Source organism: Enoplosus armatus, chromosome 8 (assembly GCF_043641665.1).
Source record: "Enoplosus armatus isolate fEnoArm2 chromosome 8, fEnoArm2.hap1, whole genome shotgun sequence".
In the NCBI taxonomy this organism is placed as follows: domain Eukaryota; kingdom Metazoa; phylum Chordata; class Actinopteri; order Centrarchiformes; family Enoplosidae; genus Enoplosus; species Enoplosus armatus.
Genome location: NC_092187.1, coordinates 17,637,947 through 17,662,142, shown reverse-complemented (window position 1 = coordinate 17,662,142; position 24,196 = coordinate 17,637,947). Strand labels below are relative to the sequence as shown.

Here is a 24,196-nt window from a genome sequence, read left to right as displayed (position 1 = left end):
CAGACACGTGATTTAAGTAAGGTGAACTCAAAAAGCTTCCATCATGTTCCTTTGCCTGTGCTCAATTCAAAGGGCCAAAAACATAAAAAATATACACTTATTCCCATATTTAGATCATGGCAAATATTCCCATATTTACTATAAATTTTCACTTGGGACTGAACCAAGGTAAGCGGTCCTGCCCAGCAGGAACTACACGTTGGATGTTTACACTAAAACAAAATATAACTGTCCTCTCTTTCCACCACGTCCCTCCCTTGCTGAATGATTGTTGTTCCACTAAGCTTGCCAGTGGCTATGCAGTGCACAGGGGCATCAGCCAATGGTGGAGTCCCCTGGTGCCATGTCTGGACCGGATCCCCTGTGAGGTTACACCACGTTGCCACTGCTACAGCAAACATCACACCCTGCCACAAAGTGTGTGTGGTATTTTACTGAGTTAGTGAACAGGACGAGAGACAGTATAATCTGATGTCAACTCTTCACCACACCATCCTCCATTACATTATCAATACTATACTAAGGAGTAAAAAAAGATGACAAACACGTCTTCTTTGGCAAAGAAATTTAACTTAATTTTATTAAAATATTGAATAGACAACTTTCTCACCAAGTTCACAAGAAAACGTTTAACCTCCTGAAAGAGACATGATAAACAAATACAAATTAGTTTCCAAATCATTTTAAATATTTAAGACAACCGCCAAATGTCCAGCTCATGATGACCTACCCATGGTAAGGACTGATAAGAATGTGTGTGTATCTACAGATCAGTTTCCTCAGAGCTATGAAGCCGACATGTAGACTGTTGAATCATAACCATTGCTTTTGCTAAAATGTGCAAATTCAATTTTTCCATTGTCGCTCATGCTCGCTGTCTGACAGGCTATAATTCCTCCAAAATGACCCAAAAAAAGACAATTAAAAGAAGTCAAAGACACCAAAAAAAAAAGACAATAATTCCCCATATCTACTCCATTATCATTTAAGACAATGCAAAAATCAACTACTACTGTGCAACTAAATGGACTACATCCAACGGCTTTGTTTGTGATAACAAGAGGAGGTGAATTGTGCGAGGCTTCGTTTCCTCTTAAGGCAGGTAAGCTGTAACGGTCCTCTTCCATCAGAAACCAGGGCGGCCCGATAGAAGGGTGTGCTTCACATCACAGAACCCAAATCAAGAGAGACACTCTGGTCTTTCTCTTGAGCTTCCTTCAGTGTCCATTTATGGTTGTCTTAGGTAGGTGTGCGTGCATGTATTTACAAATTTTACCAAATGCATTGCCACCGTGGCACCTCTGCATACTTCTTAATACGTGCAGCGATAAGCAAGGCACCACCCTCAATGTATCTTATGCCATCCTCTTCATGTGTGCATCCCACTGCAATCCATCATCACTCACTCCCTTCCATAGTAAATATTAGATGCACTTCTCGCTGCACTTCCCTCTCTCCTCTTTTCCTAACATATTTTATAGATTAGCATGGGTTTATGTATGATTGCATGTACATCTATGGGTCTATATTGGCATCTGTATGTAGAGAATTTGGGCGTACTGCAGCCTTTGGACTGTTATTTCAAAGAGGAGGAGGGAAAATGTAAGGCGAGGAGGACTGGCAGTGCTGTCTGAGCCTCTAGAAAACAGGCAGTCTGGTGGAGGTCAGAGTACAGGCATTGATATCCTCAGTGTGAGAGGCTCTGTGCAGGGACGGTTCTGAGGCACTGCGGTTTATCTTGGGGAGGGCATGCTGCAGAAGCTCAATAGAGGACAAGATCTAAAAACAAAAGAATGCATAAAAGAGGGGAAAAAGTTACTTAAAAAAAACACTCTTCATTCAGCTTGAAGTCTACAATTATCAAGAGAGTAGTTCACCTGCGGGAAGAGCGGCCTCTCATCCTTGGACTTCTTGATGCAGTCGGCTACCAACCTTTTCATGGCTTTGGGGCAGTTCTTGTAGAGCTTACTGAGGTCTGGGGACAAATAGCCTCTTCCCACCATGAAGATAATCTGAGAGGAGGGAGACACAGACAGCAGATGAGACTGAGTGAGTTTGTGGAACATTGATCACATTTGAAAACATTTTAGACTTGAACTATTGATCCAAGTCAGTGCAACAGTAATCTGATCAATCCTAAATCAGCAGTCCACCTCAGAGGTACTTTATAAGTATGGCTAGTGAGTTGAAGGCGACTGGCATCTAAAACACTGGAGCTACTGTGAAGGCATGAGTGCATGACGCTGCAGAGATAAAGGATGATAGGAGTACTCCATGTGCTTGCCAGCTCAGCTGAATACAAAGTCATTCTACACTATCAAGGAGAATTGGGGTACAACAGTGGATCATAACAGTACTTATGGGCACATTTTGTACAGCAACTTTAGCCTAAGGTACAAACACAGTAAAATGAAAACAAGGAGCCAGGCACGATCCAGACCAGGTCTCTTGGCCTGTGGGAGGACGAAAAAACCACAGATACACACATATGCACACCCATGCACCCCTTTTCTCACACACCAACAGGGTTGTGTTACGGGGTCTAAAATTAGGCCAGTGGCTCCAGGGTGCCCGCCTCTGTTCCATGGTGGGCCTTAGGCCAGCTCCAACACCCCCTTTAGACAGCGACCCGGTGTCTTTCCACCACCTTCTGGACTGGGCTCGTAGCCTGACACAGGGACCCAGGCGAGGACTAGAGCTTAGACACATGTCTTATTGTGGAGTGACAGCTCTGTTTTGAAATGATTTCGCACATTGATTTTGATTTAAAAAATAAATAAAAAATGAGACTTCACCTGATCTCTGTTTGCTGTCTGGGAGTATGGGAGCTCTCCCGTCATGAGCTCAAAGAGAACAATTCCATAGGAATAGACATCAGACTGGAAGCTGTAGGGATTGTTATCCTGCATCCGGATAACCTCAGGAGCCTGTGGACATACAGACAGAAAATAAACACAAGGCATGACATCTTCTGTTTTATTGCTTTAGTGAAATCAAAGCTGTGTTACTGACCATCCAGAGAATGGATCCAGAAGGCTGCTCCACCTGATGTGAGCCGCTCCATCTGGCCTTCACCGTGGCGAGACCAAAGTCCCCAATTTTCACCGTTAGCCCTTCATGCAAGAAGATGTCTACACTACTGTCAAGGAATCACAGCTAAAAACACACTGAGGAAACACAGATCCAGACCAGTATGACGATCATAGTGCATTGAATGCTTTTGTCTTTACACACACTGAAACAGCCGGTGGAAAGGATACTGTTGGACTTCATGTCACGATGAATGATGTTCTTTGCATGCAGATAGCTAAAAATGAAAAGAAAAATTAGATGACATCTCAGATCGTTTTAATTTGGTTTATCAGAAAATCTCCAGGACTTACTCCATGCCCTGAGCTGTCTGCCTGGCAATGTCTATGAGCTGGATTATCTTGAAGTTTGTCTCCAGGACGTGAAGATGTTTGTAGAGGCTGCTGCCCTCACACCACTGGGTCACAATGGCCAGGTTGTCCTTCGTCATGTAGCCCATGAACAACAGGATGTTGACATGTCGTGTTTTCCTGAGACCAGAGGCAGAGCGGAAGAGGAAGTCCCCAAAACAAAGATAAGATAAAAGTTTGCAATGAAGATGATTCACCAAGAATTCAACAGTTTGCAACTGTCCAAACAGCTGAAAATCCCAGCTGTTCAACAGCTAAAAAAAAAACACTATCTATGTCATTTCTCACCTCAGGACTGCCACTTCATTTCTGAATGCCTGGAACTGCTCTGGTGTGGGGTTAGTCACCTTTAAAATCTTCACTGCTACATCACCTACAACAGAAATAATCTGCTCAGTTACTCTAGACGGACAGAAACCACTGTAAGCTTATATGAAAGGCAGTGCTACATGCATACTGGTAATTCAATATGTCATTTAACTCATTTGTAAGTGTTAACTGTGGTATGAAAAAGTGAAAATGCTAGTGGTAACACCTGAAAGTGCCCTGCCCCATCTGAAATGCATTCCTACCATGCCATTTCCCTTTGTATACAGTTCCAAAGGAGCCTGAACCGATGCGGGAGTTCAGATACACCTCACTGGCCTCAATCTCCCAGTAGTAACTAGAGTCCCGCTTGTCACGAGGCCTCTGGATGAGCAGAAATCAAAAAAGGTGCAACTGATGTGAGACCCACAAACTAAACATAAGCAGTTATCATAAGTCAGTATTCTGTAGGGTAGATTTCTGGGTTAGTATTTACTCTGTATACAACACACAAGCAGGGATGGAAAGAGTACTAGAATATTTTATTCAACAAACAGTACTGTTACTTTAAAGAACATTTACTCAAGTAAAAAATAAGGAGTAAATGTTACTGCAATACATTTTTAGTGATACATTATTATTATTATTATTATTATTATTATCATTATATGATAGAACTATTAAAATAAAGAACTTTACCTTAGGCTACAAAATATGACAATATACAATACTTGTTACAGTAACAGCAAATGTAGTTTGTTACTTTCACCACTGCATAGAAATCAAGGCACAGAACTTACAATTTTATTTTTCTCCTGAGTGTTGAAGGACGTGGCCCTCTCTCGCTGGGCAGGTGCCGGGGCTTTGGACTGGGACCAGCCTGTAGGGCTCTGGCTGGGGGAACTCCCCCCTTCAGGAATACAGAGAGAAAGAGAGGGAAGCGATTCAGGGTGGAAGACTTTTGCTGGGTCCAAAATAATTTATTCCACGCTATACAGTAAATTCTATGTAGAGGACTATGGGAGGACTTCACTTCTTAGGATGCCACTAAATGGGATATATGAATTCTCTCTAGACATTCAGGCAACACTAGAAAGAGGCAAACACACAATACAGTGGACTATATAGTGAATATTGAACTGAATTTGGGACACAGCCTTGATTTTGTCCCAATCCCTCCCTTCACGCTTCCCCTAGTATCAGGCTCACCCTCCAAAAAGAGAGCCATGATGGGCGATGGTAATATAAACAGAGGACGTCACATCTGATAATGTACACATGAGCGGAAGTTGCCAGTGGAATGGAAGAAAATGTATAAAGATTGATGACAAAGGTCTGTGCTGTAGAGCCTTTTTTCTCATTTAATGGCCTATCACATGCAGATTAGTCTTGTATTACAACCCTCTACTGCTTAGACATTTCCAATGTCTATTGAATATTATGGGGACACTTCAATGTCAAATGAGAAATGAGAAATTTCCAAGAGGCTAGACATCAATTCACAAAGGTCTAAATTATAACCTCTGTGTTTTAAACCAATGCACATCCAAAGGGGGAGATCTGTGGTGAGGGTGAAGGGAGGAGGTCTGATGCAGCACAAAATGCTTAAGAAATGCAGAGCAGTCACTTACCCGAATCATGATCACGCATTGCATCCTAGAGAGACAAAAAACACAGACAAACTTCTGTCAGCGTGCTCAAACAGTAAACCACATGCTGTGCTGTCACTCAGCACTAAGATGTGAAGGCCTGTTTGCAACGCATGCCATTCAGACCGCACACAGACACTCTGCTTTCTAACCTTTTCTGGACTCTCGGGTGAGGCCTCAACAAAAGACTGGGAGAAGTGCACAATACCTACTTTCCTCTTCAGCCAGAATCTATGGCACCAAGAGCTGGGGGAGGTATTCAGGCAGTCTAGCTACTCCCCAGCAGGGTACAATACAACAGGCCAGTGAGGACAGGAGGGAAAGGGACAGAGTAAAGGAAAGTGAGGATGGAACAATGACAAGAGTGATGCCCAGGTTTCTACCTGGACAGAAAATAGGGAAAATATTCTACAAAGCATGCAAGGCTAGTAAGCTGATTATGCAAGAACACTGGCAGAGAAAAAAAAAGCAGAAACTAGAACTGAACAGGGGGAAGTCAAGTGTCGCACATTATAAAAATCACTAAAATAAGGTGCCATCAGGGGAATTACACAAAACAGACTCAACCCTGTCCAGCTGGATTACTTAACGCAGAGGTAGATAAGAGGTAGAAAAAGCAAGACGAAGATAGTTGGAATGCCTGAGATGTATGTAGGAGGGCAAGATCGCTCTCAGGCAGGAGATATTTTAGGAGTGGCTTGAACCTACAGGAGTACCCAAGGGGCCCATATGGTGTGTAGTTACCTCAATCATGCTGCAGTCTACAGGCAGGGTAGTGCTAACCATGTGGACGTTGGGCGTGGAAGTGGAGCGCTGCCTCTGAGAGAGACCACCGCCTGTGGGTGGGTAGGGCGTGGTGTAGTTGAAGGCATGAGGGGTGGAATATCGGTGGGCTGAGCTGTGAAGGTGCACAAGGATCAAACATTAAGATAGACGGAGCAGCTTTTGCTTGTGTATACCTATCTTGTGTCACTGCTTCAAAATGACACACAGACACACTGCTGGCATTTGACAGAAACGCAAACACTATATTCTGTGACTTCTTTGAAATTGGGCTGCCGTGGGTGTGGTGGTGGCTGGTGCAGGGGCCTTCTGGTTTCATTTCTGTCATTTTCTCTCACTTTCCCCACCCAAGCATCATCTGTTTATGTTGTACCATCAACAAACTGCTACCACACATGCAAAATCAATGAGAAGCATAGCATATGGTTGAAACGAACAACAAGTGCAACTAAAAAAACAGTACTGTGGGGAAGTAGTTATCGGTTTATTTTATTGTGGCCTTCCCCTTATCCCATTTTTGGCTAACTTGACACTGTAGAGGTATTTTGCCCTTGATGTTTGCCAAGATCATTATTGGCTCAGACGAAGAGTACAAAGCTCACCATCCAAATATGTTAATCTGCAAACAATCCAAATGTTGGTCTGACTTGAGATGTTCTCTTTTACAAGCACAACATCTTATTTTAACAAGTTAACATATCCAAAACATGTGAACAAGAACGAAGATTCATGTCCATAAATAAAACTTTCAGCTTTGAATTTAGTCAAAGGTCTTGGTACGACTCCTTTTACTGGACTCATAACTGCACTGTAGCTGCTGGTTGGGACAGAGGAACTCCAGCTGAATGACATTTATAAACAGAGATCATATTAAATCACACTTATGACCATGGAGTGCACTCCTCGAGAACAATCCCCCTTTTGGCAATTCAAAACATTGTTTCAAAAGAGTATTTGGGATTGCTCGGCCTGGAACAACTTAATACTTTGTGAGTGCTAATTTGGCAGCTCACAGTGCTTTTTAACCATTTTAAGTGCTGCTGAAACAACAGGCCCTCTCACGCCTCTCGTTACATCAGCACTTGGACTGGTAAGCCTCCATAAAGCTGAGGACGTCATTAAAAACAGGATTTAATTCAATTCAGATTAAAGGTTCTTTACAAATTACAACATAACTACAACTGTGTTGCAGCCAAGCGTGACAAATAACAGAAAATGACAATGGCCATGGCTACCTAACCTGCAAATGTATCTCCACCCCTATTGACATTAAACTGATCTGACACCTTAATTCTAATATCCACTAACCAGTAAAAAAAAATATTATTAGAGTTGCCTACAATACCCAAACATAAACTTAGTCCCACAATGATTTCTGGAGAGACACGATAGTGGGTGACACCATCGAGTACTTCATCAGTACTGCATCACTCTGGACAAAAACATCAGCTTCAAACGACACAACATGGGCGTTCACGAGTGCTGCCGTCAAAGACTCTGTGTTCTCTCTAAATCAAAAGATCCCTGTGGATTTTTTGACCTCTGGTAACTATGGAGCTGTTTTTCTATGAGTGGGTCCCCGTTTTGTTTATCTCGTGCATGTGCCGGGTGACGCAATACACATTTATGTCTACACATACGCCCCTATGGTGGTTTCACACTATTCCACTGATCTACAGGTGGCAGTAACACACTAAGATATGCAGCAATGCACCAGCAAAGGCAGGGAGTGTGAAGACTGTTAGCAAGTAAACATGGATGAAAACAATGCTGGATTTAAAAATCGGCTTTGCAAATGTTTTATGAGGAAGGGAACACATTCAACGTATTTGTTAGCGCTCAAGGATACACACAATGCATTTTGGAGAGCAACACTGAATGTAAACATAACTTTTGTTTGTTTACAAGAAAACTCCACAGGGCATTTAAAAAAAAAATGGGTGCAGAAGAGGAGAGATCAATTCAGCCAAATTATCTCCTCTGTCATAGGTACAGTAATCAACTCTCCATCCAAACAAAACTACAGTATGTGTGTGTCCATACAGTTTGTATTTTGGGCAGGTTTTAAAATGTCCCGTTTTCAAAATGTAGTCTTGTACATGTATCAGTTGCACCTGAGAATGGGAAGAATTTCATCTTGAGGACAATAACTAACTACTGTAAGTATAGTATATATCTCACAATAATAAAAACACTGTAAGGATGGGTTGTGGATAGCTCAAACTTAAAAACTTTGCCTCACCTTGGAAACCGTGTTAAGGATTCTCTCATTCGCCGGGACGTCAGCGGGGGCAGTGACGGGGCACCGCTCTCACCAGGTGTTGGACACAGCCTGAAGATAAAGAGTGATAGGGAAGTGAATCTCTCATGGTGCTGACTACTAAAGACTACAATGGCCGTCAGGTAAAAGGGCTTATCTCTTCACTGTCAATGATATGGATCTTTTACTGGTTACTGTCAAGTCCTACAGCCTGCATGCAAAACAACACTAATAAGCTTCTACTCTCAGTGTCAGTATGCAAAGCCATACACATGAGCTTAGACCTAATCAATGCACCCTTACTCCCAGCAAAAAGTTGCTTTCCCTATTTTATCTCAGCAACACAATGAAACTGTAAGCTTCAGTACAGTGTCTGGGTTTAGGATGGCAAGTATGTCGGTCAGTTATATTTCTATAATAAATTATTCTTGATGTAGTATTGTTATAGAATGTACTGACAAGTTACTGATGGTCATTTTTATATTAGGCTTCCATTCCCAGGTGAAGACACTTACAGGAGTTGTCTGATATTGCTCCAGTCCACACACATCGTGGGCACTTTGGTGCTACAATGCTCATGGAATTTGTAGCCGCATGTTTGGCAACGGAAACCATTCAAAAGAAACTTCTGGCAAATATCACAGAACGCTAGTTTCAGATATGTTTTCCGAACCTGAAAATGACAGGGAAAAAAAAAAAAAGAGTATTTCTTAGCATAGCAGTGACATTTTTATTTTTTGGAGTGTGAGGATGTCATAAATGCTTCAGGTACTCACAAAATTATGGGTCGTCAAGGGAACATGATCTAACACCTCCACCAGTAGCTCTTCCCCAATAAGGGAGGTGGAGTCGGTATTCCAATCCATCCGGAATTTTTTACTGTTACAAAAATGGACAAAAGGCTTAACATCAAAGCAAACAAAATAACTGCAGCAGGTAAGAGTTTGTACTGAGCTCACCTCCTCTGTCCTGGATGCAGCCTGAAGACAGCACAGCACTGAGGCTGCAGACCTCGCACCTTTAATGCTTTAATCAGGCAACTGTGCAGAGTCATACCTGGTCGCACGTTGACCTGAGGGACAAAAAAGTATGAATTCCTCTCTTGCCTGCCAGGCTGTAAGCAGCTCCATATGCCTTTCGGTAACTGTGTTATTCCTACAGCCTTATTAAAAGTCTAGAAAATCAGTATGCCACCAGTATACCATCTCCTACCTGCAGGGAAAATCAACTCACCACAGTGCGCTGCTGGTTTGGGAGGTAGACACGGATAGTGCTGCTCGTCTTGGAGTCGGGCATCTTGCTGTCATCTGAGGAGCGACGCTGGCAGGGAAAGCCCTGGACCATGGTTGGGGAAAGGCACGGGCCCTCGAACGCAGAGTCCTTCATCCCAAAGCCGTTGCTCAGGGTCTTCCACGCTCCTTGGAGGTGCTCCATTAGTAAAGTCAAGTGCTCGCAATGGTCTGAAAAAGGAAAACAAAAACACGCACAAACAGTATTAGTAGTCCAAATGCTTGAAAGCTCACATCAACAACTGACTACGTAATCAATATTGCATTAGTTCGCTTTCTTCTTTGTAGGGACATCGGTGGTGTGCAGACTCACTCGTGTAAAAGACTCGTTGGCAAAACTAAATGAATGTAAATGTTTGATGAACATGAAAAAAGTAACGAGGTCCATTTTTGTCCATCCATCTTTTTGATGGTATATCACTGTTCAAATTGACATTCTCTACCCAGAATCTATCTTTGGAGAATCAAACACTCTGCCCTGTAGTTTTGAAAAGAGGCTGTACTGAAAAAGCAGCTGTGGTTGGCCTACATGCACGTCAGTCCAACGGCGAAAATGTTTTCACTGCCAGGAAAAAAAGTTGCAAAATAAGGCTAGATTTGGGTTAATGCATCGAGAACTTGATGTAATCTCTAAACAAAATCTCACCAAGTGAAACCAACCCTCTTAGATGATGGCATGATTAGGGCCTTTTCAAGGTGCTGTCAGCATGTTAGTAGCAAGTGTGACAGGAAACGTGAAGAGAACACATACATTGTGACCTGTTTAGTGGTCACATGTGCTTATTATTAAACTCAACCCTAAAGCTATATCAAACTGTAGCAGTAGTTTTAAGAATACCACATATTCTTCTTTGGTATAAAACTAGCAATCGTCCTTTCCTTTTCATTTGAGAAGGAGCAGCAGAGCAATGTAGACAAACTAATCCACTCCAGTCCAGGAGAATCTCAGGCCACCACAGAGGTCAGTAGTGTTGTTTACAGTATATGCTTTCAACAGCCTCTTTCTTCTGCACGGTCAAGCAACAGACGAGTAAAACTCACCACACAGAAAAGGATCACAGTATTCACAATACAGGATCTAATTAAATAATGGAGGAGGGGTCATTTGTCAACTAGGCAGTGGCCTGAAGAGAAAACCTGAAGTTCTTACAACTCAAGTTGGACACAAACAAATATGCTCCCTCTTCTTCTCCGTTTGAAATACAAACTACATACAAACTATATATATATATATATATATATATATATATATGTGTGTGTACACATACACACACTGATTCACGGATTCTTGGTCTCCATTTTCAGCGTGTATACTTTCACCCTAACTATCTCTGGTGTGTCTTATACAAAGGCCTGTTAACACTGGAGAGATGCAGTTAGTGGTTAGCTGTCACAGCAGACATACCGGTAAGTCAATAACAAAGAAAAGCAGGAACTTCGAAGATTGTGGGTCTTCCACCCTTCGCACCATGCTGCAGGAATTGTGTTCAAAACAAGTGCTGTGATCCATCCAGAAAAGGGTATCAATACAAGGAAAGTGAAGTCCAAAATCATTAGACTTTACTCCCGCCTGCTTAGATCTGTTCTACTTAACAGGCCAAGTCTTCATAACACAGTCAGCTTTACAAACCCACGACCATAAGACTGACTGAAGTCTTCAAAGTCAGAAACGTAGGTGAGATCAATGTCAGCAGGTTAGCACATTTTGGGAGAGTTTGGTAGAGAGGCTCACTAAACTGACTTTTCAACGCCTTCAAGAGTTCCAATTAAATCCAACTTCTTACTAAACACACTAGTAAAACAAGCCTCCTACTGAAATACGTGCGCGACTTGCACAACTCTAGAAACTATTAGTGGCTACGTGTGTTTTTATAAGGCCCGGTAGATCCAGTTATGACTGAGAATTTGCCTGTAGGCCCTGAGAGGCGAACTATATATCGTTAAACTTCACCGCACAGCTCGATTCACCGTCCATTCAAATTTCACTTGCTCAAACAATGCAGGTCTTGGTCGTGAGCCGTACGGAGAAGCAGTTTAACAAGGTAGTAGTTGGGCATTTCAAACATAATTCAAAGAGTAGCCGTGCTAGGAGCCAGTAGCCTGTGTGCGCTTACCAAGAGAAGTTAGAAAAGTTGTGCTCCGCCATAACTTCAGGAAAAAGTGGCGTCGGTGACATCATCATATTTGCAACGCATTCAAAGAAAAAAGAAAAAAGTCGGAATTGGTAAAGACCCTGTACTTGAATCAAATTATCTTGGATCCGGTAAATGCAGCAATAAAGTAGGACGTGAAGGTCATGGGCGGGTCTCTTTTACGAGCCGCCTAATATAATAGAGGAAAAGTTTTATCTCCCAGTCGTGGTAAATGCGAAAAAATCCGTCGGACCCTCAAAGTGACACGACGAGGGATACTCTTTTAGGTCCCGTGAAGCACTTTCAAATTAAAACTCCCATATGTTGCCCTGTAATACCTCGCGTTTCAATCAATATTTACGTTGTTCGGGAGAGAAGGTGAAAAGGTTTGAGTTGGTGTCGTGCGTCCGTCTGACGCCAGTGATTGAAACAGGACCTTGCAGTCATAACAAGAGTTGCAAGCATCACTCTCACTGCGCAACTATAGCACAAACTTGAGCCCTCCCACTTTGATGATACCGTTGTTTTTGCTTAAAAGAAATCAACTGTATGTTTTTAAAATGCTGGGATCTTAATATATTTTTACATACATACTAGTCTTATGTTTAAAGTCCTATTCTGTAGTCCTCGTCGCTGATGAGCTCATACTGGCAAAGACCAATTTTTCGCAAAGTAAAGGCAAAACGTATGAAACATTAATATAGTTTTTAATGCAAATGCGTTAGCACATTCGCTGCAACAGTATCTTTTGAAAAGCAAAAAGCAAATCGGCCCACTACCGGTTTGGAGTAAAGGAGTAATCCATTATTAACTCCAAGTGCACCATCATCTGGAGACTTGGGGACAGTGCAACATCGTAGCCTTGGATATTATTTTGAAGCCTTCCTGATATTCATGACAGTCATGTTACATTTTACATATCTGGTCAAAAAGACAGAAAAAAAGTTTCACCTCGAGTTAAGGGTGTAGATTCTTTTTTACTAGACAGAAATGCATCATTCTTCAGTTTGTATGGATTTGAAATGTTTTCAAACATCAAAAACAGGCTTAAAAATAAGCTTTTGTCTGCCAAGAACACAGCTTATTCTTCCAAACGGGCCCTGAAACAGTATCATTGTGAACCTCTACACTCACCATGTGTTCACCATCTCTGTAGCATCCCGGTCTGGGTTCCCTTGAGATAGGTGCCCTAATCACAGATGGCTCATAGGTCCTTTCAGCAAGCTGGAGTTGACACCATCTGAGAATAAAACAGCTTCATCAACATCCCGGTCAATATGTCTTGAAGGGTTCAGCATACATTGCTTCCATAAGGCAGCAGCAGACAATTTTAGCTGGAAAATCTACATCACAAACCTATGTTATACTCCTGTTTTGCAGCCAATTTTACTTTTATCAACCAATCTAACTTTAGAATTGAGTCTACTCTTCTGAAAGTGGCATTTTCTAACAGATATTCCTTCTAACAAATGAGAGAAATGCCAAATACTGTTTCTGTGAAGATGAGGGCAGGGCTTTGTCATTGTGGAGCGGTTTAAGGTACTCCACCCCACATGCAACAGTACCACTGTATTTCAGTTAGTGTGGGTTATTATGGTGATACATCTCTTAATTAATTCAAAATGATGCACCACACAGTTGTGATATTTTCCCTGCTTTGTAGTAAAGGTTGTGAGCTGCAGAATGAAGACCACAGGAAATAATAATTGCTATCTCAGAGCTTCACAACCAAAGCCACCTTAAGACTGAGATGAATGCATGTTTCCCACTTATTGATCTGACTGAGCACTCAGGCCCGTTAGCAGAGATGCCTGCAGCTTCCATGGATTGTTGTCTCTATCATTCCTCTTGTATTCAAAATATGATGCAATCAGGACTCCAAACAAGAGGGGTCTGCATCAGGGTTATACAATAATATGTTTGTGAAATCATCAGTCTGAAACACATACACATCATTGTTTGATTATTATTATGACCTATTTAAACTCTCATTCCAATTTAAGATTCTGTGTTTTCAGGTTTGTTATAGGCAATTATTTTAGTTTGTAGCATTCACAAACAAACAAACTAAGCAACCTATACATTTAAGTATATCTCTTATGTATTCATCTATTATTCATCAGAAGACTGTTCTCATCATCAGTGTTTTTGGCCTTATAATTGAAAATCATTTCAGTCAAAGATTCTGACATAGTCGGTTTCTCACACACTGCAAACTCACTTTTTACTTTTAAACTTATAAACATTTTCATCTGCCTGGTTAATTTTAACCATGTGACATTTATTGAGAACCAGAAACAGACATCTTTATACAGGTTATTGCACTGATTCTATAAACAAAGCTGCTTCTGAGACATGTCTTAGGCACTGCCATTGAATTAATTAATTATATGAAACTGTAGATGTAATCAGGAAAGTTAGCTGAAAAGGATTGAAGAGACTGAAGAGAGTTCACTGTACCACCATAGCACACAATATCAGGCTCTTGAAATTGCTCACAGAAACCTATACCTTTATATGTAGATTTTTCTTGGCAATCCTCCATAAATAAATTGAGGCTAGCCAACAATAAATAATGATAGCATGAAAACATTTCAAGTTTCCTGTTAAAATGTGAACATTCTGCATTTTATATACTGTACCTATAGTGTGGCTCTTACGTATGCACAGTATACATATATGTTGTGTGTGTGTGTATATATATATATATATATATATATACCCTTTTCCTTAATTTTTGGAAACAAATTAAAGAATTATTCTTATGTTAATAATACTATTTTCGGTCCTAGTAGAAGTAGTACCAGTTGTATATTGCTATTAGTAAGGCTCTAACATTCCCTAATGTAAATGTAAGCATTTTTTAATGTTAAAAATGTAGTGGGTAAAATATGGCCAGTCGATTTAGGGAAAAGGGACCATTCTGTGTCCATGATTGCCTGATTCATAGAGGCGGTGTCTAGACATCCTCGTGTTTGATTGGTTGCTTGCAGAGTATGTAGCCAATGACTGTGCAGGTTTTTACTGGATCCAGTGAATGACAATTCAGGAACTCCTGCTGCTCACACCGCATGTAGCGCAAAGGAGGCGTAAACACTGACACAGCTAGGTAGCCAGCGAGGTAAGCAATAAAACGGCACTAAAATGCATTTCATCTGTAGCCATTGTATATATGTAAACTTTGAAACTATGATGTGTTAAAACGTATAATAGCGGAAAATTGGACGCTTAGTCGTTTTTTGTTTCGTAAAAACGCACTGGTCTGGTTTGGTTTAACTAACGGGGCATCGGATTCTCAGCCCGGCCTGCTAACGTTAGCTCGTCACAACGACTTTGGCGTGTGCGCCCTGCGCGGGAAATTTTGTTTTTATGGTATATTCACTTTAATACCCGTCAGAAATCATCTAAGGTAAACCTTTATCGCTATAAGTGTCGCATCGACACTTTCGTGCTGGAGAAAGAAGATTGATCGTCGACTGAACCGTGCTTCTTGGTCGTGATCGTGAGGTGGTGTGCTAGCATGTGCTAGCCAGCAGCACTAGTGTCTCGCGAGTGCGCAGAAAAATCAACGTGACTAGGCCAACGCTAGCGCATCTTCAACGTTTGGCATTTGATTCTGTTTTTTCCAAGCGCTAAAACAGTTAAGTTTACTTACTTGCGATAGACGGTCCGTAGGTGAGAAAGTAGCGGAGTTATCTTAATCTTTGATGGATCTCGGACTTGCTATTTTGCAGATGTTGAATCAACATAACACGATGTGACGTGACTTCCCTCAGGAGCTAACGTTAGCTTTCCAAGTTAGCATACAACCCACGGCATGCTTTCATGGCCATGTCTGTAGTAACGTTAGGCAGTGGCGTGTAGCACTACATTGGACCGAGTTATCGAAGATAATCTGAAACTCGACTGTGTGTACTCTGGTGCACACGAGCTCTCATGTGGCTACTGGGGGGAAAAATTCAGTAACTATTTAGTGAAGCTCTATTATGTAAGCTAGAAGTTGAGGCCCGACGGACATTTCGATGACCATTAACAGCTACAAGGATTACAAGCAACAGGTTAGCATTTGCAATCTTATACCAAGGCAATTTAAACCCAGCTGCCTCGTTTTATTACTCTACGTCGACTTTTTGGTACCATTTGCGAGGAGCTTGATTACTCATTAACTCACATTCCTTCTGACTTGATGTCTTTAGCACCGACAGCAAACTGAAGTTTGACCTATGGCGATCACAAATCGTGTAAGTTAGCTAAGTAGTTAGTTGTAGTCTGATGGCCAATTATGATAGACCCCCGCAGCAGAAAAATGACCCCTTTGTTTGATCGTAGATTAGATCCCCCTGGTAGTCATTATGCTAGAGTGACTCTTGCAGCACTGGTGTGTGAATTGGGCACTGTTATTTGACTCGGGACTCAAAGTTATTGTAATCTGAATTTTCTGAAATTTAATTATTGTATGTACTATTATAATATTTTGACACCTTGCTAGAGTTTGACAATCCTGCAAAAGCGTGGTTCTTTTGTGTCCATGATCAGGTCATTGATAAGGCACTCATGACACCTTGTGTTCACTGGCTGCACAGCAAAAAACTTCACATCAAGATTCATTGATCAACAGGCGTTCACACCCCATTTGACTAATGGCATAATATGTGTGTGTAGTAGAGTGAAAATCCAAAGCGCATTATGTTTGCAGGTGTTTGTAAGCAATCTAAACAGATTTAGCTACAAGTGACAAGAGTAATGTGCCACGTTAATGCTTTTGGGTTTTAACATCCTACTAAGCAGCTTAATCGTTCACAAGGTTGCTTTTTAAGCTTCATTTGAGCCAGAATGTAGAAAATTAAAATGGTATAAAGTGGCTTCCATATCCTCTCAATTGCTTGCGACAGGTATGATTTCTAATGTACAGATGTATAGCTGGGTTGCACAAAATCGGAGCTTACTCAGATTTGTCACCAATAAAATGCCATGTTCAGAATGCCCATGCCTGCACTTCATAGAGGTTGGCCTATTAAAATGTCAAAGCTGAATGTACTCGGCACAAAATCTAGTTGAAAATCAAGATGATATCCACAATCCTTGTTGAACAGAATTGTCTTCCTTTTGTGTGTTTGGTGTGAAAGGCCAGTAAGATGGACGTCTGAAACACACAGCCAAAATGCACCCAGGGTAGATGGTGTGTGAGTTCAACAGTGCATGTAAAGTATTTATTTTAAACTGAATTTTGTTGACTGATATGTGTTATGTTTTTGTTTAGGTAATGGACTCAGGCAGCAACAGTGAGTGCTTTGGATGTGGCCGCTCCGGGCATTGGGTCAAGAATTGCCCTAATGCCAGCGGTACACGTGGTGGACGCGGCAGGGGTCGGGGACGAGGCAAGGGTACTATACTATTCAGGCCACACCCAGTATAGGATAATTATTAAAATAACCTGGGTTGAATGTTATTCTTTTTCACTGCACTTAACATGTTATTCACTTGTAGTGTGGGGTTTATATTAATTTAAAATATTAATTTGAGGGGAAACACTTCAGATGAGCCCACAAATTAAAGCTGCTTCTTTTCATCTCTGCATACTAATCTGTCTCTGTCACTACAGATCTGTTCTGTTATCGTTGTGGAGACCAAGGACACATGGCCAGGGACTGTGACCAAACTGAGGATGGTATGCATTGCAGTTGTATTTCAGTTCTAACATTTTGATTTTCATGGTACACATAACGGTATATAATAAGATTTAACATTTATTTATATCCAAACTTTTCCTGTTTAGCGTGCTACAACTGCCACAGGAGTGGCCACATTTCCCGGGACTGCAAGGAGCCCAAAAAGGAGAGGGAGCAGCTCTGCTACACCTGCGGCAAAGCTGGCCATATGGCCCGTGACTGTGATCATGCCAATGAGCAGAAGTGCTACTCCTGCGGTGGGTTTGGTCACATCCAGAAGCTTTGCAATCAGGTGAAATGTTACAGGTGAGTGTTGACTTGTAGTCCGGTTTTGGAACTGGTACCCCTAATTTTTGGTTTAAGTTAACCTCTTAATTGTCTCTCACTTGGGAAACTAACAGCTTTTGTCTCCTCTAGGTGTGGCGACATTGGTCACGTTGCTGTGCGTTGCAGTAAAGCCAGCGAGACCAACTGCTACAACTGTGGAAAGCCAGGCCACCTGGCAAAAGACTGCACCATTGAAGGCACCGCATAATCAGTGCCCTCTGTTGCCCCTCCTTTTTTCAGATTGATGGTTGGTTGTATTATTTTCTCTTCACTGGCCAAAGGTTGGCTAACAGAGGCTAGTCCCAGGCCAGTGAGCCTCTCGACATGTAATACTATGAAAGGGGTGAAAAAAAATCTTTCTGCATTCAATACAAAAATGTTTTAGTTTGGTAGCGGTGTTATGTATAATGCTTTGTTAAAGAACCCCCCTTTCCAAGCCACTGGTGATCAGAGATGAATGGGACTAAACATATGGGAAACTAGAGGACCTCTGAGCTTGTGGAAGTGAGCCTCAGTAAAATGAGATAGAAGAAGGGAGTAAATGGAAACCGAACTTCCATGTATGGTTATTTTGGTTTGTTTTAGTGGGATATGAGTTGGCCAAGAGAGTATGACATGGAAACAGTTCATAACATGATGCATTTCAGCCCTACAAGCAGCTAAGTGGGCGATAACAAACTACATGTTATTATTGCTAAGATATAAAATTTGGAGGTATTAAAAGAAACATGTTCTTTTATAGAAATCTGTTTACAATTTAAATATCACTTGGTAGTCCAAGGTAGACTTTTCCTTTAAAATGGCTTTGGATTTTTTTTTTTTTTTACCTTGGCAAAATTTAACATCAAGAACAGTTGCCAGAACAGCAGAATTAGGAGTTATTTGGGAATGAAAAATGTTTTCACAGAAATCAAAATGTTATTTTTGTACAATATCACTTAGACTACTGTATAAATACCATTTGCTTGTACTCAGTTTTTAAGTCAGAAGGAAAGTGCAACTGAAGTCCTAGAAAATAGAAATGTAATTTTAAACTATCAATAAAGCTGGAGGAGCACGGGGAGGACTTCTTGTCTGATTTTGTATCTACCAAAGTTTTAATGCTCGTTGTTTTAAGATGCCTTTCCTTTTCAGATGTTTGTCCATTATCCAGTGATGTGCCAGACTTTTAAAATAAGTTAAACTGATGACTGACCTACGGTGTACTCAACTCATGAGTTGATAATTTGCATTTTCAAATACGCTCAGATGCAAGACAATCTGCTAGATAAACACTCAACCTGGTCTGTAGGTTAACTGTATACAAAGTGGACCTTTGCTTGGGCCACAAACATTTTGTCCTGTTTGTGTGGCATAAGATGTATGCAGCATTAGATCCCTACAATTCAACCACATTTGTCCTGAAGGTTTTCTCTATATGTATTCAACCTCTCTTTTCTATATAAAAGAGGGGGGGGGGGGCTTTCACATACACAGCATGTAGAAGAAAAATGGAAAGGGGATTCTGCTGTTTCAAACGGGTCAGATTTCTCTGTCAAATTCCTTCTGGTTCCCTGCAGCAAATTTAGCCACCCTGAAGCACTTACAGGAAAATGAGTGCAGGATGCTGCATGTGACACCAGTGGGTGAGCCAAACTGTTTTTTGTGTCCTAAAGGTAAAGTCGAGGAGCTAAAATGGAGAATCACATCCTGAGGTCCATCAGTATCCATGTTGTGGCTCATGCTGCAAATGCATGACCCACCATGGAGTAAAAATATATATGTGTGTTCATAGAAACATGCGATGATCAGAAACAATGTAGACCAGGAAAGCGGTGCGCAGTGAGCGCGTGCATTGCTGCAGCGCCGTCCTGTGAGTCGCGGAGGCGCGTGTTCGTGGAGAGACAGGAGTAAACTTCCACCTCGTTGTCTAAAATGGCAGCGGGGGTTGCAGTGCAGATGCAGCTCCACAGCTCCTTCCGGCAGAGATGCAGCAAGAGACCCTCCTCCTCCTCCTCATATGTCGTCATCGGGTGTCGCCCAGTCAAATTATAGGCGAGAAAATAACAGAGAGGGAGAAAAAAAACAGAAGCCGACCAGCCAGCGCGGCCGGAGCGAGCCGGCTCATGCATCACGCGGGGTCGCTTTGATTTCTGTTATTTTCTCTTTTTAACCCGGTGATAAATAAAGGAGATGAGGGGACTCCTGACGTTTTACCGGGGCCTGCACACCCTGAGTAACCGTCAAGCCAGACGAAAAGCTGGGATTGTCGGTTCTCGGTGCGGGTTTTGCGGAACTCAGTCTAACAGCAAGGTACGGTTTCGAGCTGTTGCTGCGCCTCGGCTCAGGCAAACAATAAGGTTGTTGACAAAGACGATACTTTCGTAGCTGTTTCAGGTTTTTTTTTGTTTGCAATGTGTCACATCGACGTTGCATACGATGTCGCATGCAACTTTGTCAGATGTGGATGCGCTGGCAGGGGTGAAACAGCGGGCGAGCTGACATCAGGGAGAACAGCAGATGTAGCTTACTGTATTTTCCCTCATGAGAAAAACAATCGCTGATACACCGTGTTCCTTTTGAGCTTTTTCAGCCCCAGTAACAGAAAAAAACACCGAGACAAAACACAAAAGGACCATGTACATATATGTTTGGATCGCTGCAAGATTATTTGTCAAATGCTAACAATGTAACCAAATCCCCCTGTGTACTGCTGTGTCACCATAGATCTCCCTCTGTGGATTCTGTGGCTGCCCTGTATGTTGCAAAAATAATAAGATGACAGATGATGTCATAGTGTAGAGTCAATAATATGTTATTAGAAATACACTATCATGTGTGGAAACAATATTCACAGAAGTCGTTCATGCTACACAGTAAATTTAAGTCATTTAAGTGGCAAATGGTAATTCCCCCTCTGTAGGAATGAAAGCCTTTGATTGTGTGCAGGCTCATTTTTCATTATCAGCCTCATTAAAGTCCATTATGTGTTGTTTTGCTTTGTTTTCTACCAGTTTGTGCTGATTAACCCGTGTTGGTCCTTCCCTTCTACAGCCACAGCCGAGCTTTGGGCTGCTGTTCGACATCGATGGCGTGCTTGTCCGGGGAAGGATGCCAATCCCTGCTGCCAAAAAGGCGTTCGAGAAGTTGGTCGACTCTCAGGGACAATTTGTGGTGCCAGTTGTTTTTGTCACAAATGCAGGGAATTGCCTCCGACAAACAAAAGCAGACCAGCTCTCTCACATCCTGGGAGTGCCTGTGAGTTGTCCGACTGTTGGAGAGGCTTCATGACTGTTCTAGATGGAATATAGTCAGACACAAAACATGCATTTTCTTTTCCATCTTCTTTTTTGTCTAAATCTGGTGTCCCCTGTCACCTCTGCTATTAACCTTTCTTAACACTCCATCTATTTTCAGATTACACAAGATCAAGTCATCATGTCCCATAGTCCCCTGAGGATGTTTAAGAAGTTTCATGACAAGTGTGTGCTGGTGTCAGGACAGGGGCCCGTCCTGGAAATTGCTAAAAAGTATCCTGGAATCTTGCTTTGTTATGTTTTCTGTTTGTGACCCATTTAAAATTCTTCATTTGTCCTTAACACGGTGTCTTTAGTGTGGGCTTTAAGAATGTTGTCAGTATTGATATGCTGAGGGAATCATTCCCATTGCTGGACATGGTGGATCACAACAGGAGACCCAAACTGCCGGTAAGATATTGGAATCTGGTGCAGAAATTAGATGTTGATTGTAGAAATGTCAAACTTTTCTTTAGTCATTTACTACAGCGCACGTTTAGTTTCTCTTCTTTCGTTTCAGTCCAATCCTCTTGGCAACCTTCCTAACGTTGAAGGTAAGAACACGTACCTCTTATTTCATCTCAAAGGTTTATTAGCTGTTAGTCTCATAATTACTAGATTTTATGTCCATATTTTTAATTCCACATACAGCTGTGATTCTGTTCGGGGAGCCAATTCGATGGGAGACCAACCTGCAGCTGATAACTGACGTTTTGTTGACCAACGGTAACCTCAGCAATGTTCACCAAACCCAAAAGATGCCTCACCTCCCCCTGCTGGCCTGCAACATGGACCTCATGTGGATGGCTGAGGCACATTCTCCACGGTGAGCTTTTAGAAATCAGTGCTGTGACGGAACATTTAAAAGACGGATTTAATTTATTAACATGAGCAACTAACTAAAGCGCAGTCTCCGAAGCTGCCAAATGTAAAAAGAAATTTTGTCTTCTGCTGTCTCATTTCAGGTTTGGCCATGGGACATTTCTTGTGTGCCTAGAGAACATCTATAAGAAGATAACAGGCCAAGACCTGAAGTATGATGCCCTCATGGGGAAGCCCAGTGAGCTGACCTACCATTTTGCAGAGTACCTCATCAGAAGCCAGGCCATGCAGAGGCAATGGAAACTTCCCATCACTTCCCTTTATGCTATAGGGTAAGGCACCAAGTTATTTTAGCCTAAGGAAGAGATGAGACTTGCACCATGATCAGAATTCACTTTTGACGCGGCCTGATGACAATAATGAGCAAGTACATCATACTGAAAGTGAGTTAACCTCGCCTGACAGTTATTGAAAGTGTGTTTGCTCACATTTTGATTTAGGTTTGCAATTTTAGCAAACTGAAAGGCTGAGGCGTTGCTCAATAATCTGGTGAGAAACATTATATAAAAATACAGAACTCATCCCTTTCAACTGCCCGCAAGCATGCTAGCGAACACATCACACCTTCTAATCAGACCTTGCATGTTTCGCTTCACTTTTTATCACGACTGTTGCTGTCGTGGCAGAAAATAAACGCATTCTTGCATATATCAGTATCTAGGCTAGCTTTGTGCATACTGAGTGATCTCTTCCCCTTCTGCACTCTTAGGGATAACCTTATGACGGACATCTACGGCGCCAATCTATACAACCGCTACCTGGAGGAGAGAGTTGCTAGAAAGAACCCCAAAGCTGTTGCTAAGATGGTGGCCTCCACAGGGTCCACTACTGCGGTGCCCCAGGAGGAGGAGATCGACAACCTGTGGGAGAGCGAGCTAGCGCTGCCCTCTGCCACTTCCTGTAAGTCCGTCCTAGTCTGCACGGGGGTGTACAACCCCAACGCGGAGGTGCCATGTGACGCAAATCATTGCATCAAAGAGACTGTGTTCCACGGGCACCGGGACTTCAGATTTGACCCTGCGCTGGTGGAGCCGGGCCACATTGTGCAGGACGTGGCAGAAGCTGTCAACCTCATCTTTGAGGAGGAGAAGTTTGTGCCTCAGTAGAGTTTTGAACCAACAGGTTTTGTGTGATCATGGAGGTCTTAGTAGAGGGGGGGGGGGGGGGGGGGGGGGGGGGGGGCATTAAACTGGGTATACCACTTAATGCATAAACCTGTAGGAGCCTAACACTGTGGACATTGTTTAACCACCTGACAGGGCATTGACAAAATATGGGTCATCTTCTAAACTTTCAACGTTGAGACAAACGTAAGAGAAAATTAATCATGTAACTGTTACTGTCAACCGCTCTTTTCTATTGTTTTTGTGATAGATAATTACCTGTTGTTCATGAAGGAAGTGTGAGAACTGCCTTATTTGACCCTACTAAGTATTTTTTTAGATGACAGTAATGTTTTAGATAATTACAAATCCTGAAATCATCCTATATTTATTACAAAAATTTACCAGTGTTTTTAAGAGCATATTCAGATAACATTTGGCCTTTTATTCTCAAGGTGACTTTTTATTATTGCATTTTTAGTCATTTGTTTACCCCATTTATCCTGAAAAAAATCTATGCATGGATATGAGAGTAATACTTGTACTTTAAAAACAACAGTTTGATGTGCAATATTGTCCTCTAATAGTACCGTCTGTCTGCATTTTGTCTAGTTGTGAGAGCCTTGACCAGTATTTGCACAGATCATCTTTGTTAAATGTTACCATATCTTCCTTCCATAACCTGTAATGTACAAATTCATTTTTAATTTTTCATGCTTTAATATTTTAATTCCAGAAGCAAAAGCTAACTAGACATTCATTTAGCAACAAGTACAATGCCAATCAAAAGCTTTTGCCGCCGCATATTTGACCATTTGTAGTAATGCAATCATTGTAAATACCGTAACTTAAGAAAATATAAGGAATAGTTACACACATTTTGCAAACTGTTTGTGTGTTGTTTTTTTTGATCACTCTAATTAGGCACCTGTAGCAGACCGCATAGTGTAGTGTAGACTAGCTCAGTCTTGTCGAGTCCTGTAGGACTGACAGATCAGCTGTAAGGGTCAGGGCTGATGATAGACTGATGAGTATCTAGGCATTTCCAATTAGGTCTCAGTCATTTCCAATACAATTAGAA

The 24,196-nt window shown here is 41.8% G+C and overlaps 3 protein-coding genes across 5 annotated transcripts; 2 read left to right on the top strand and 1 right to left on the bottom strand.

Moving 5' to 3' along the window:
* Window positions 1–550: 550 nt before the first annotated feature.
* Window positions 551–12,231, bottom strand: raf1a (Raf-1 proto-oncogene, serine/threonine kinase a). Of its 2 annotated transcripts, XM_070909786.1 has the most exons (18): window positions 11,842–12,231; window positions 9,672–9,898; window positions 9,398–9,510; window positions 9,215–9,317; window positions 8,954–9,111; window positions 8,421–8,510; window positions 6,140–6,293; window positions 5,548–5,667; window positions 5,378–5,402; window positions 4,547–4,656; window positions 4,013–4,130; window positions 3,729–3,813; window positions 3,384–3,560; window positions 3,261–3,307; window positions 3,013–3,131; window positions 2,796–2,927; window positions 1,878–2,012; window positions 551–1,779 (listed from the first exon to the last, which is right to left on the bottom strand). In XM_070909786.1, the coding sequence occupies exons 2-18, from the start codon at window positions 9,870–9,872 to the stop codon at window positions 1,639–1,641; spliced, it is 2,028 nt and encodes a 675-aa protein (XP_070765887.1). In that variant the 5' UTR covers window positions 9,873–9,898; window positions 11,842–12,231; the 3' UTR covers window positions 551–1,638. The 2 variants fall into 2 exon arrangements, with proteins under 2 accessions (XP_070765887.1, XP_070765888.1); XM_070909787.1 differs by lacking the exon at window positions 5,548–5,667.
* A 2,667-nt stretch (window positions 12,232–14,898) lies between these two features.
* cnbpa (CCHC-type zinc finger, nucleic acid binding protein a) lies at window positions 14,899–18,916 on the top strand. Of its 2 annotated transcripts, none has more exons than XM_070910081.1 (5): window positions 14,899–14,980; window positions 17,120–17,237; window positions 17,462–17,527; window positions 17,636–17,834; window positions 17,946–18,916. In XM_070910081.1, the coding sequence occupies exons 2-5, from the start codon at window positions 17,123–17,125 to the stop codon at window positions 18,061–18,063; spliced, it is 498 nt and encodes a 165-aa protein (XP_070766182.1). In that variant the 5' UTR covers window positions 14,899–14,980; window positions 17,120–17,122; the 3' UTR covers window positions 18,064–18,916. The 2 variants fall into 2 exon arrangements, with proteins under 2 accessions (XP_070766182.1, XP_070766181.1); XM_070910080.1 differs by having other exon boundaries at window positions 17,120–17,243.
* Window positions 18,917–20,027: 1,111 nt separating this feature from the next.
* Window positions 20,028–23,144, top strand: LOC139289200 (haloacid dehalogenase-like hydrolase domain-containing 5). Its single transcript, XM_070910743.1, has 8 exons — window positions 20,028–20,147; window positions 20,889–21,092; window positions 21,252–21,364; window positions 21,448–21,541; window positions 21,651–21,684; window positions 21,782–21,956; window positions 22,096–22,284; window positions 22,722–23,144. Exons 1-8 carry the CDS (start codon window positions 20,028–20,030, stop codon window positions 23,116–23,118), a joined length of 1,326 nt encoding a protein of 441 aa, XP_070766844.1. The 3' UTR covers window positions 23,119–23,144.
* The last annotated feature ends 1,052 nt before the right edge of the window (window positions 23,145–24,196 follow it).